At 38.2% G+C, this 14,903-nt stretch overlaps 1 protein-coding gene across 1 annotated transcript; it reads right to left on the reverse strand.

The window, feature by feature from the left end:
• Positions 1-1,170: 1,170 nt before the first annotated feature.
• Positions 1,171-14,854, reverse strand: LOC110053006 (xaa-Pro dipeptidase-like). The gene is made up of 16 exons (XM_020759191.2): positions 14,755-14,854; positions 11,087-11,270; positions 10,718-10,845; positions 10,180-10,243; positions 9,291-9,338; positions 8,012-8,073; positions 7,458-7,502; positions 7,017-7,092; positions 6,797-6,843; positions 4,573-4,641; positions 4,086-4,163; positions 3,405-3,553; positions 2,606-2,790; positions 2,362-2,469; positions 2,157-2,240; positions 1,171-1,944 (listed from the first exon to the last, which is right to left on the reverse strand). The coding sequence occupies exons 1-16, from the start codon at positions 14,772-14,774 to the stop codon at positions 1,789-1,791; spliced, it is 1,503 nt and encodes a 500-aa protein (XP_020614850.2). The 5' UTR covers positions 14,775-14,854; the 3' UTR covers positions 1,171-1,788.
• Positions 14,855-14,903: the final 49 nt, after the last annotated feature.

The raw sequence follows: 14,903 nt of genomic DNA on the forward strand, positions 1-14,903 counted from the left end.
ACTTTCAGTTGTCCAAGAGCTTGATCCGGGCAATCGGACCTGGTTCGTTTTCTGCCCTGAAACACTGGTGCGTGTGCTCGGAATACTGTGGAAAGTATTTTTAAATTGATAAAATTGTTTTCTTGACAACCTCTCTGGTAAATTATAAATTAAGAGCTGTTAGTCAGGTGAATTTTAGAGATCTGGAGTGTATAAATTACCGTTTGTCGACTTATCTTTGGAAAATTTTTTTTATTCACGTCTTAAATCTTAAAATTAAAATGAGTACTAAATATAACATAATATTTTACAGTAGCACAAGTAAATCAGCGTTTTCAAAAGGACGAGTTTTCAAAATCTATGACCTATCTGGTGCTTTGTTCCTCAGTGGACGGTGAAGAAGCAAGCCTTGGTAATGAGCATCTCCAAAGTCGTCCTTAACACTGCCTTCTTCTTTGGAAATTAGTTTTAGCCATCCCCTATTTAACATTTTCCATGTCTACTTAGTAAAACGATCACTTTGTTTGGTGAAAGAATTGCTTTTCTCTGAGCCAGGGCTAACACTCAAAACGTTAGCTTCACTCGCTAGGGCGGTTAATAGATAATTTAAAAAATAGGAAGTTTAAGAAACCAGGACGCGACGCCTAGGTCAACGGTTCAAAAAATTATTTTACATTTACCTACGAATCTCGCGATACTCTAAACTCATTTTCCTTCGTTTCTCAGTGTCAAAACTATTACGACACTGAATCTAGGATACGGCCGGCGAAACATTTGAAATAACAATAGAAAATTAGCCGTCGTAGTTCACGTTCTCCGGACAACGTAGAATTTGGTCATTTCAAGTTGTTTTCCAGAGGACCGCAAAGAAATGTACCAAGAATTATAACGCACGTGCACAGCTATTGTTCTGCTCATTAAACCTTTTGTTTAGCGACGTGGTTTTCTTCAACTCTCTAATAAAATTTTAATAACTAAGTGTTTCACTGGCTTGCTTTCGTGCTGCCCAACTGGTTCTTTAGAAAGTGATATTTTTCAGGCTTACACGTACGCTGTTCAACCCAAATACGTAACTGAAGTCGTTCACTTCCAGTTCTCTCACATTTCAGACGTTTTTATGGTCATGGGAAATCAATGAACCCGTAAAAAGTCAAGGTTACGTGGGATTAAATCTTTACAGCTACAATCACATACATTTTAATGAAAAGCATTTATTCGAAAATACATTTCCTATATAGTAGCATCGCATTTACTCGATAAAAATATCTTTGACTATAAAGTTGACAGTTACTTGTGATAATACATCGTTCGTGGCTAGTCTTACGCAGTTCGTTTCGTCCCCGGCTCTGATGAGTACCTTGGCCGGGACGAAACGAGCTGCGTAAGACTAGCCACGAACAATCTACTATCAAAAATATCTTTAATTCACTATATTAAATCTGATTAATTTAATTTGTTCCTTAGGCAAATGTGATACACGAGGTAGCATAGATTCGTTCTGCCTGCAATCCTATTTTGGACCACTCATCTATGTGCTACAATTTTGAAACGTTGCCGGCTTCTGGCACTTTTTGTAGGTTACGGCTGACATCTCTTGAGTGTTCATTGTGCTAAACGAACATTAGCGATGTATGCGAACTGTTATCAGATAAATTTTGGTCTCCGCGTCCGGGGTAGCGGGTTTCAAACTATGAATCAATCAGTTTCATTCGACTGAATTAATCAGGCTGATTACTATTTTCACGACATGTTAGATATGAATACAGACACGCCGAGTTCCTAGTCACTCGCATTCCGAAAGGTTACAAATTAATTTGCTCCTTCTGAGGAAACGGAAGTGGGGAACTGGGGCGGGAGATCAGCTCCTTCAGCCATCAGAGTCTCGATTTCATGCACGGTGCGTGGCACACACGTCATCAGCTCCATACCGTCTGACGTCACCACGATATCATCTTCAATACGAACCTGAAGAGAAGAGTGATGTGTTAGTTGGTACATTTTTATTGAGTAAGACAGGAGGAACGATTTCAAATATGATTCAGAGGAAACCTTTGTCGACTAAAAAAAGAATTCTTCACATCAGCAGATTAGACCACTCTTACCCAGACGTCTGAGAACTCGTCTTGGGTATTAATAGGATTAATCATCGAAGAAGAGAGATGAGTGCAACTACTCACCCCTCCAAAATTTCGGAATCGCTGCAGCATTTCTTGATTAAAGAACCGGGCTGTTTCAGGATTCTCCAAAGCAGGGTTCAAGGTCTATAAACAGAAAAACAATAACATCATTCAGTGCAATCACACCGTCTGTTTCTTTGTAAAACGAAAAGGAGGCAGGGTTATAGAAAACTGGTTTAAGTGTCACTGAATACTGGTTACTTACGGCATCAATAAAATAGATCCCTGGTTCGATGGTCAGTACCATACTCTCTTCTAGCACACGGGTAGTTCTGAGCGAGCGGAGGCCTGGTTCGTCTACCCGCTCAGTACCCTGGGTGGATTGGACAGAACATTGTGAGAAAAACTTTATAAAAAATAACACGGCGAAAACGGACAAGAAAAGAGGCAAGGTAAAGAGCAATGCACTCTTCATACCGCTACGTAAAAAAAGGGAATAAATAAAGTACCTCTGGGTATCCACCGACGTCATGAACATCAAGTCCCATGAGATGTCCCAGACCATGAGGCATGAAAACGGCCCCAAGATGGAGCTTCATCATGTCATCCACTTCGCCCCGTAAGAGCCCCGCGTCTCTAAGACACTCCAGCTGAACACGGTTTGCCAGTCGATGCATGTCAGTCCATTTTACACCTGTAAGATACATGATCCTCATTCACTTGACACCAGTTAAGGCAATCAGTAGCTATTTTCTCTCATTAGCACAAGACTTTGTGCAGAGAAGGCATCGTTGACTCCAAACATTTAAAGAGCTTGTAAAAGTTAGTAATTGGTAAAACTGTTAGCTCTTAGGCTGCAATATTGAAGATGTTAGCTTTTTAAAACTACAACATTCCTGGGTTTTGGAAAGGCACTTATTTTGAGTTTTAAGCCCACATCACACACAAAAAAAAACACATTGGGCTCAAATTCCTTGGGACAATCAATCTTGCAAGCACTTTCAATATTAGGCTTGATATATTTTGTAACTCAATCAGAAAATGAAACCCTTATCTTATGCTAATGAGACAAATAAATTAAATAATGATTCCTCTACTGGCTCATTATACCTTTCCACAAATAATTTCTTTCAAACTTCTCTTCTTACAGGTATTCTTCATACGCAGTCACGAGTAGAACCACTCACAATGAGTAAAAAGCTGTATAGAAATTTTGTCAAAATTGGCTCAAAGATTTACTTTGCAGTTGATTTGAAAACCGGTCTAAGCAAGCCAGATAAGTGGAATCTGAAGTTCCTAAGAACTCACCAGGCTTAACAGCTGCCATTACTGCACGACTTGCTTTGTACACTGCTTCATAAATCATGCGCTGATCCTTTGTGAACTTCCCACTGGCTGGAAATGAACATGTGATGTCTGACGTATAGCAGTAGTATTCTCCACCCATGTCAAACAAGCTACAGAATAGATCATAGAGGACGACATGTGATTAACAACTAGATTCCATGTTGTAATGTGTCTGTTCAGTAACAGATCACAGATGACATCAAAATGCAGTAAGAACAAAAAGGTGACCATTAGCCATTAGCCAAGTGTGTCACTGATGTTCTCAGCACATTCTGACATCTTCTGTGATCTACAAATTGTTAATGGGGTCACCTATACAGCTGTTCTGCGATAGATCATTTATAAAAGGACCAATCAAAATTCGAGATATTTACATCACGCTAAACCGATAACAACACAATTCGACTTTTGAAATAGCTGTGTTATAGGGAAATATCTGCAAGCCTGACTTAACCGAGTTGAAAGCAAATTTATCAATGAAATTTATTTACATTACGTGGCAAATCATCTTAACGTACTTAAAGTACTTGTACAGCAAGACATGTGGTCAAGAGAGTCTGTGTTGCAATCATAGGCTCGCAATGCGTGCAAACGAATACAGGGATGCTATGATGCTTTATATTTAGATCAAAGGGTACTCACCACATATCCCCATCACAGATTAACTTGTCATTTGGTGCTCCTGCATGGCCATAATGAAGGGTAGCACAATTGTGGCCACTATCAAAAAGTAGACATCAAAGTAATTTATATCCTGCTCCTTGCTGAGGCCCACTAGCATTGCCATTAACAAGGAAAAAACTAAGAAAACAGGCCTGTTTTTGCAGAAAATGCTAGAGCACAATAACCTAAAAAGTTGTTATACTACTGAATCTGAAGGTGTCAAAGGAAGGTATTAAAATACAATTAAGTCATACAAACACTCCAATATTTCCAGTTTCAATTGCATCTTTTATGGAAAGAATCTGCATGATTTGTTGAGAGTAAGGAAAGATCAAGTGAAAAGCCAATTTCAAAACGTCTGAAGTCGCATTTCTAGTGCATGAAGAACATAATTTTGGTTCATGCAGGATGTTGAGGTCACAGCAATCCAGTTACCATTCCACATGCACTTAAAAAAACTTCATACCTTGCTCCAATACAGGCATAAGCCACATTTCGACAGCCACCTTGCGAGTAACAGTAGTGCAGGAATAAGCTGTAAAATAAAGAATATACATGTAGGAACTCAACCTCTAGATTAATTGCAAGATTTTTCAGAAACTGTTCGGAAAGATGACCTACGGCTTGGTCCATGAACTTACAAAAAATAACTTGGTCAATATTTTCCCATTATGACATGATTACGTTAGTTCAGGAGGCCAATAACTAAAAAAAACATTATTGCGCCATTGCTGGTCCAATATTGGACTGGCACTGTCCCAAATGATCCTGCACAATCACTCTTGAAAATCTGTTGGCTGTTTTATGGCTTACATCTCTAACAGAACTTGCTTTAAACCTAACAGATTCCTAATATTATTTTTTCCAACTCTCTTTTCCCTCTGTTTTGTTTGACATCAGAATGATGTGAGTATGTGCTCAGTAGGCTTCCAATCAGAATTTATACCTTTTTCCAGTCTGTGATCATGACATTTTGTTTCTAGACATTTTTACTCATGCTTGCTTGCTTGGGACCATACTGGGAGAATATTAGCCCTCAGTCTTGACAGTCTACTGCCATGACCTTGGGCTGATATACTGCAAGTAATGCCCTCCCACTTGGTAAATAAAGATATATATACAGACCTCATGCTAGTTAAATAACATAATCAGTACATAACACAACTCAAAGTTGATCCTTCCTTGGAAGGTTCATATCTTTTTTCAGAAACAAATTCTCAGGACTTTTCCAGGACCTGAATGATGTTTCCAGGACTCCAAAATTCACATAAATCCTTTCATTCCCAAAATGTCAATATAGTTCTCCTTATTGTAAAATATCCATACCTCCCCCATGGAAGGGCTTTTATGATGCCTCCACCCCTCTGGAAATTCCAGTTAAGCTTCATGCATTTCTTTAAATGTTTCAGTCTTATAGCCCCCTCCCCCCCACCCCAGGAAATTCCAATCCCTTCTGTGAGGAGAGTATGGATATTTTCTGGAACTGCACATTAGCTGAATATTGCTGTGAAGAACCTGGGTTCGGTTCTCAATAAAACTGTTTCTTACACATGACATATTTTCCTAGTTTTTTTTTTTTGCAGCTTAAAATGAGAAATTTTTACTAAAAAGGTCACTAGGCACAAGTCCAATCAGGAAACAATAATATTCCAAACACACCTATATTGGGTGATTCCAGAAAATATCCATACCTATACCACGGGCAGCTTTTTTGAATTCTCTGGGCAAGGGGGAGTTCTTTGAACTGGAAATCCAAAGGTATGGGGGAACTTACGATTGGAATTCCGAGGGCATGGGGGAGGGAATTTCTAGATTTTAGAGGGGACAGACATTTTTTGGCACAAACAAACTGACAACACTGCTGATAACCATGGAAAGCAAGGTAAAAGACAAGCATTGATCGATCGTGCATGCGTTTGCGTTCATTTAAAGAAGAAAGCTGATAAAATCTGGGTTGTACTTTGGGCTCCAGAGAACTTAAAGTTGATGAATTTCTTTTCAGATTAATCATTTGCTATGAAAGACAACCTGGCTTGTTTGGTTACTATGCACCAGCGATATATACACATAAAGAAACCACTGCAATCACGTCTGATCAAGTGAATATCTTTTGTAATATTGAAGGTAAATTAGGCACAATTTGCCCACTTGTGGTCTTATTTCCATTTGATAGTAACTAGTGCACAAAACAATTAAAATTTTCATTTCTTCTACAGTTTAGTCAAAAACTAGTTACAAAATTGCGACTGAAGAGGAGGGAGTTTTAGTTGCCAAACATTTAGTCACAAATGTATGCAATCATTTTGGTCGCAATTTCGAGCCCTGTAAATAGTTGTTTGGCTGAGAATTATTAGCAAAAACTTCTGGGAAGATGTAAAAGTGTAAAATGTCTTTTGTTGGAAGTCCCAAGGAGACAAACAAGGAATTCCAGAGGGTTCAAGTAAAAAACAGAAATCTGGAAGGGAGGGGGTTAACAAATTTGGAATTCAGAGGGCATGGGGGGTAGAGCATTTTGGTATTTGCCAAGGCAGATGGGGGAGGTTCAAATGTTCATGCCGCCTGTGGTGTGGTATGGATATTTTCTGGAATCACCCATTAAAGTCCTAGCTATTACATATTAATTATTTGGTTTTCTGCAACTTTCCTTCTTGAAATGTGGTGACTTTCCAGAAAATTAAAGTATATTTTACCTTTCTAATTCAAACTCAGTCATTCCAGGTCTAATACGTTTCATTACCTGAAATTACAAAATGAGATTTGAGAAGACAAAAAGTTGCCAGTGGACTTAAAGTGTGTTTGTATTAATTTTGGACTAATTTATTTAAGTTGAATGTAGCTACAGAATCACAGGGAAAAAATCTATAAACTAAACACTAGCAGCTGGCAGGTGACTTGGTAAAAAAATATCACCTCTTTGTGGGCTTCACTGCTGACCCTGTTTGCAAAGCGCATCACCTCAAGCTCCTGAGGGGTCTTAAACACACGGCTACAACCAGAAAGCATAAAATACAAACATTATCCAGAATATGTCAGAATAACATAGTTTTATCATGAAAGAAAGTTAGAGCTAATTAAATCTGATAAAGCTGACTCTCTCTGCTCTCTTGAGAGAGAAACTGGGATGACAAATCATTCTGAATTCACTAGAACTCAAACAAGGGGTTGCTACTTTGTGCACTAGACACATTGATGGTAGTTCATGGCTTTACAGTACCAAGGTTTGTAAACCTTTGCATTTGGCGCAGTAGTTTTTCCTCATATTTTGTTTATTTTATTTTTGTGTCTAGTACACCAAGAAGCCTTGAATAAATCAGAAAAAGAAAGTCAAACTAACAAAAAGTGATCAATTACCATTCAGCTATCTCAGGATGCAAAATCTTATTGTCCACACTGAACCTACAGTGACACAAAATAGATTTAGGACATAATCCAACAGGGTTTGTATATTGTTGGAAATTCAGGCTTTATATACAATGCAACTAGGTTGAAAACATATTTTACAACATTATTTCTTAAATCTGAAAGGCTATCAGCTGGCCCTATTTTAAATTTATTGGACGTCATGCCTGAATGTGTTATTGGACAGTAAACATCATTTGTATATTCTCTGTTGTAGGACAGTTGGCCTGGAATGGGTTCCCTCTCTGGTGGATCTTGAAGACAATTCAATGAATTTTACTTGCCAAATAGTTGAACCCTTCAACATTTTTTTCCTGTGATTTTCTTTAATACAAGTATTGGTGACAGGACTTTACTTTGTCCAATTTAGTCTGGAGTCAAACTTCCAACTAAACAAAAGAGACTCCTGCTTCATGGTTATCCAAATTGTTAATCACTGGACAGTAAACTTGACTCTACTCTGTCCTGTTACTAAAATTACACATCAACAAAATAATGAAACCCACTTGCTTATGCCATCAAATGCTGCTTCTCTGCAATAGTGTCCAGAATCAGTGTTAAGACCACGCTGCAATGGCAAATAACATGTGTAATTATGGCAAACAAGCTACAAACAAATGAACAACTTAAACAGAATGATGAAGCATAGCTCTGTTATAAAAATATATAGATTTTTCTTGGTGTTATAAAAATATATAGATTTAGATTTAGGCTTAAAAGCTTAGCTCCTATTACAATAAATTATCCTAGCTTGAGCCTGCAATCCAATCGAAAACCAGTATTTGGTCAGTGGTCAACTCCAAAAAAAACCCACATGACCTCGATGAGCTCTCAACCTGAGCCCGCTGGAGATCATGTGAAACTGGTCATTGGATACCTTGTTTTGACAGGTGTCAATTGATCCTAACATGGATGACCAATATCAAACATGTATGCTGTAAACCATGGCTGCATGCCTATTAGCCTATTAGCTGGAGTACAGCCGCTATGTTACATGACGTTATCCTTGTTGTAGTTTTTTTTTTATCGTAGGGCGCACCAGCCTACAATCCATGCTGCTAACCATGTTGACCATGAAAAAAAGAGTTGCATGGTTTTCTATTTCTGTGCGTGCACGTGGTTCTGTTCAGGTAATAGTTAGGAAGTCCTGCTTGGCAGCCCTTCAGGGTATCGCTCTGTCATGGGTATCGCTCTGTCGTATCACTCTGTCAGTGATGTAGGCAGTTTTGTGGAAGCAGTGTAAAAACAAACTCAAAGAAAGAAATGCCCTTTGACTTTCCAAACATTATCCATGTACTATCAATTCTGAAGATGACTTTCGCTCAGGTTGTCAAAGTGTCAGTCACCAACAACAGTTCTTTTCAGAGCTACTTTCACCTGTACAATCACACTATACCAACTAATATTGACACATCAGCTATATAGTTGCCACCTATTTGACTGATGTTAACTAATAAATTATGTTTGTAAGTCTGTATGTATACATGTATGCATGAAATTTTTTTTTGGTAAGGGAGCATATCTTAATACATAAAAAATGTATAATTTACATGTACATGTTTAACTAGTGACTTCAATGCACAGCTAGGAGTTCTTCAACACAAAGCAATACTTCCGTTAAAGATTAAACAAAAATTCCAAAACAAGAGATGCCAGAGGGCAGTATGGAGTTTTGCTAGTATGTTGATTACAAATCATATGGGTTTGGAGCTCTTTTCCTTGACAAATAACAAGAAACTGAAGAATTAAACTGCATTTATTTAAAAGATCAAGAACAGGAATTACCAGTGTCAATAAGATGGATGGTGACCTCTTTTGCAGCACTTCAGCTATCTAATAATGACAGTGGTAACATTTATTTAACAAACTACCATTCACAGTGTACTATATTGTTGTACATATGTCTTCATGGTGTATACATACTCCAGTCAGAGAAAGCTTGCTTCTGACTGGGTTACCCTGGCTTAAATAAAATAAAGGTATATATAATATAATATACTCAAGATTAATAGCCCAGCTATTGCCTGGAGGGGCTGGGATGGGCACTGTTGGGATTGACTGATGCATAAGGTGGCCTCGAGAATGTTCACTCCAAAATGGCAGGGCTGGTAAGATTGCATAAAAAATCATACTACGCTGATTTTTGGCAATGGCAAGGCAGGTTACCTCACTGATGGAATCGAGTTCCACAGCCTTGTATGCCGCAAAGAGATGTTCATTTTAATTGTTATGGATACTTATCCAAATATTTGTTTGGTACGTTGGTGAACGACTACAGTACTACACATATTTAAAGAACATGTATGCAGACCAAGGACAATTTCATTCACCATTTACATTCATGACTTTGCACATAACGCACTTTGATTATCATACGTTTAAACCAGCACATAAACAGAGATTTCGGGCCAACCTTTTGTTGTTCCATGAAACAGATTTGTAACAAAGTCCATACGTGCTAATTAAAAAACTGAGTAATCTATCTACTGTTATAAACCACAACATACATTGTACTTGCAGCAAGTCACTCAACCATGATATAACTTCAAGTACAATGTTGCTTGTGAGAATTCATGTTATTCAAAAAAGACATACAACTAACAGTTTTGATATCATTCCAAGATCAGGAGCTTTAAAATTTCCTCTCTTAAGTAGAAAAAGGGTTTGCACATACCTCGTCAGTAAAGAAGACTTCATCAACTTCATACTTCTTCTTAAAATGCTCAAGGCTGTGAATCCTGACACAAAAGAGAAGAGAAAATAATGTTCTTTTTTAAGCTGGGGATAAGCTCTCTTTGAGCTGGTGAAATTACTCAGTAGCCACCTTGTTTTAATCTGGTAACAGCTCACCAGGAAATGGCCAAAGATTAAACAGACCAGAAAATTTTCCAGGCTTGTCTCAGACAAACAGTCTTGGTTAGTGAAGCAACTGAACACAAAAATTTAATGAGTCAAACCAAATACTTCAAACCATGTGTAGAGTCATCAATTTTTACATGCATGGAAACTCAGGTCTCTGTTTTAAACTCTATATTGGTCTGAGACTTCTATGCCCTGATTTTGCTCCATTGATAACTTCCCAGCTACTCAAAGATGATTTGAAGTATAAATAATTATTATGGTCAACAAATGTGGGTATTTCATATTAAACAATCATATAATCATAATTATAATGTTAGATGATCAATGGTATTATAATTTGTAACATCTACTTTCCCATCCAGATGGCATATGATGCAGGTAGTCGTGGACAAAACAAGATTGAACGTGCTGTATCCACTTCCACAGCACCAAAACAGTCAGGTTCCAGAACACCGAAGGTCCAGTGAAAGTAGGACTCCTGAAAAAGAGCAAAATTGTATGACAGCCATGAAAACAAAATAATTTACTTTGCAAATACTTGCAGCATATGTGGGACTTAGCGAGACAAACATATCAGCTTATCAAAAGAAAAAACACCTGGTCAACTTTTTGATAAACGTTTTTACAATCTTGAAGGATAAGCCATTCAGGCTCACTAATTTTTAAAGAGATCCTAGTTAGCCAGGGTCGTTTAATAGTCCAGTGTAAGATAAATTTACCTGCCGGAAAAGGATATCTCTATCAGAGCAGTATTGTTGCTTTTGTTCCCCTCCTTGCAGTAGAACTATTGCTCCTGATGGTACACCTTTGGCCTTTTTTAGACGGTCACATAAATGCTTTCTATTGGTTGCATGAAGACTGACTGGAACAGACAGTGTATGTGATCCAAGTTGAAAACATGACCTAAGATTTCCAAAACACAATAATTATTATAGGTCATTTATTTTACTCTCATGGTTGTTATATTAATGGTCACTAATTCTTCTTGAAGAATGAAACCTGATTCTGTGATACAAAAGAAACTTTTTCTGCATTTTCCAGAAAGAAAAAGTTGGAATATTAAACAAATGTACTTGGGTTGAATTGGCAGAGCTCTACTTTTTATATAGCTTTTTCGGAGAGTTGAGAGGCAAAACTTGGCTATCTTTTGGATTTTGTTGATTAAGTGGGCCTCAATGGTATATGACAAATTCTCCTCATTATGGTAACCAAGTGTCCCTCCCCTCCCCCCTCTCCATGCCAATACCAGTAAATTCCTTGGTTTGGGGGTGGGATGGGAGAATGGTGGAATATGTAAAATATGCATTTTTGTGGCTGAATTGGTGGAGCTTTTCTTTTAAATTGTTCTCTTTTCAGGGTCGAGAAGATAAAATAGCCGCAGTCTTCCTAATTGATTTTCTTGGATTAGTATCGATATCACTGATTTCGTACTAATACTGGTATATATATATATATATGTTATCTTATTAACCAAATGCAAGGGCTGTACTGGGAGAATAGAATTGGTCCAAGGTCTTGACAGTAAGTACCTTGCTGTGCTCAGTCCATACAGAAAAGGTTGAGGACCGTTATTCTCCCAGTACAGTCCTGACCAGGCTTGGTTAATAAGAGATTTGTTACACAACTGAGTCTTCAAAATTAAGAGAGATCTTGTAGGATCATTTAGGACAGTTCCTGGCCCAACTCTTAGAAAATATTGGACTGGCAATGGAGCAATCCAATTGGTTGATTTTAGTTATTGGCCCTCTGAACTAACTTAGTCGTATAATAAATAATAAACAATTTATTGGATGAGGTTTTTGTGATATCCGGAATAATCAAGGTTGAGGTAAGTGTTATCAGATGAAGCCGAAGCCGAAGGCCAAGACTGATAACACTAACTGAGACCTTGATTATTTCGGATATCACAAAAACTGAATCTCATAATTGTTTTGTTATACATTTAAATACTGTAGTTGTAGTCACGCATAGTAATAAAAATCTTAAAAGTTGTTGTCACTGACTTAAAAATCTTAAAATAGACATTTCGGCTAAAATACTATAACCTTCTTCAGTGATGAAATGAATGTTAACAGCGTCTAAATGTAAATGAGATGTTTATAAGAATGTGAGGAACTCGCTAGGGATTAATTTAGCATTTTGTAAATGTCTGGAATATGCGCATGGTCATTAATTGAGTTCGGTTCGTGAATGGAATGCCACGCTTCCAAGAACAATCTACGCAACCACAAGGGACAGCGGTCTATGACCTTGACATTATTAAAATCAAATTCGTGGTTGTTTTTCATACAGTGTTGCGCCAAAAGAGAGTTCTTGTCACATGTGAGGACGGCTCTTTTGTGTTCTTTTGTTCTGGATCTCAAGCGCCATCTTGGCAAATTTGGTGATGGAACACGTCGAAGAGAGAGCGTTAAGTACTGCACCACACCCCCCTAAGTGGTGGTACAGATATGTTGACGATAGCCATGTTTGCCTCGCCCGTGAGCATCTCACTGAATTTCACTTCCATCTTAACTTGATCAACCAGCACATCAAATTCACAGTCGAAGAAGAGAGTGATAGATCCATCCCATTCCTCGACATGAAGACAACTAGAAATACTGCTGGATCAATTAAAACCAGTGTTTACAGAAAAGCAACCCATACCGACAAGTATCTCCATTTCAACTCTCAACACCCTTCGCAACACAAACGCTCAGCGGCCAGAACCCTTCTTGACAGAGCAAAGAATATTCCGTCAATTGACGAAGACAAAAAGTCCGAAGTACAACATGTGGTGGACGCACTCGAAACCAATGGTTACACGGACCAATTCTTAAAAAGCTGCCAAAGAACCAAACCACCTAAAGCATTAAATCAGCCCCAAAATAATCAGCCACAAAGCCACAGAGGCTTTGTTACTTTGCCATATTTTCAAGGAATCTCTGAAAAATTGCAAGAACTTTGGGACAATTCAACTTAAATGCTGCTCATAAACCCGTCAAGACGGTTGGTTCGATCCTGAAGAAACCGAAGGACAAATTCGATCAAGACCTGTCAACTGGTGTTGTGTATAAAATCAATTGTAAAAACTGTGAAAAACTTTACATTGGCCAAACATCCAGAGCACTGAGATCCAGAACAAAAGAACACAAAAGAGCCATCCTCACATGTGACAAGAACTCTCTTTTGGCGCAACACTCCATGAAAAACAACCACGAATTTGATTTTAATAATGTCAAGGTCATAGACCGCTGTCCCTTGTGGTCGCGTAGATTGTTCTTGGAAGCGTGGCATTCCATTCGCGAACCGACCTCAATTAATGACCACGCGCATAATCTAGACATTTACAAAATGCTAAATTAATCCCTAGCGAGTTCCTCACATTCTTATAAACATCTCATTTACATTTAGATGCCGTTAACATTCATTTCATCACTGATTCAGAAGAAGGTTATAGTATTTTAGCCAAAATGTCTATTTTAAGATTTTTAAGTCAGTGACAACAAATTTTAAGATTTTTATTTCTTATACATTGTTTTAAAGAAAATAACGACAAACGCATTATCGCACCAAACACAGTTTATTTTCGACAAGCCATGTTCTTACGTGAACTTGACATCAATTGCTCTTAGAAATCATGCATTGCGTGCATAACCTACGGATTATAATCTGTGGATTATAATCTGAAGGTTGCGCTGTTTCCCAGAATTAGCTGTAGGCTTTTAGCCAATGAGAAGACAGATGGTGACTACAATGTATAATAATCAGCATAGTCAGGCTGGGTTCACGTGGGGTCAAGATGGCTGGATAATGGCCGAGTTCCTTTATGGCAATGTTCAAAGACAGAAAATCCCTCCAAAAAACAAAAAATGGCCAATATTTAGACATCTCAGCCAGACAAGCTTGGTCAATAAAACATTTGTCATAAGGTATAAAGAACACCAGTCGACAATGAAAGAGTTGTATTTGATGGTGACCCGTCGTTGTCGGATTTGATAGGTCAGAAAACTGATTGAAGGCGGTACGGAAAAACGTCGTTAACTAGCCTGCGAACAGGCTCCTGGTGAGCCTGCCCCGATCGCTTTGCTCTCCGAATTCTTCTGTTTCGCGCTCGCCGAAATTTTTTCCGTCCTCGCCAGGAGCCTGGTCGCAGGCTAGTCGTAAACAAATTTGAGACATGTGTCGTCTTACCTCAGCACCAGAGTAATAGCGGAAGAAATACCTTATTGTTAAGCTTTTGATCTGATGCAGAGGTAAGAAAAAAACGCCGTTTATTAGTTTGCTAATAAAAAGGTCACAAGGGCGAACGATAACCTGAGATCGAAAAGTTCGTAATTCCATTTTCTGTTCCCCTGGGTAGGGGCTTTTTGCAACAAATTAAGCTAAATGAAAGAAAAATACTCACGGAACACTCGCCGCAGTCATCTTCAAAAGTTTTGTAGAAAGAAAAGCCCTAACCCTCAGCTGAGGTTAAATGGTTGACTTTGTCCGTAATGATTCGTAATTCGTCGGGATTACTTCGTGACAATTCGTGACATTAGTCTCCCCAGTACC

This window comes from Orbicella faveolata, unplaced genomic scaffold (assembly GCF_042242905.1).
Source record: "Orbicella faveolata isolate gen_17 unplaced genomic scaffold, um_ofav_v1 contig_3, whole genome shotgun sequence".
Lineage (NCBI taxonomy): Eukaryota > Metazoa > Cnidaria > Anthozoa > Scleractinia > Merulinidae > Orbicella > Orbicella faveolata.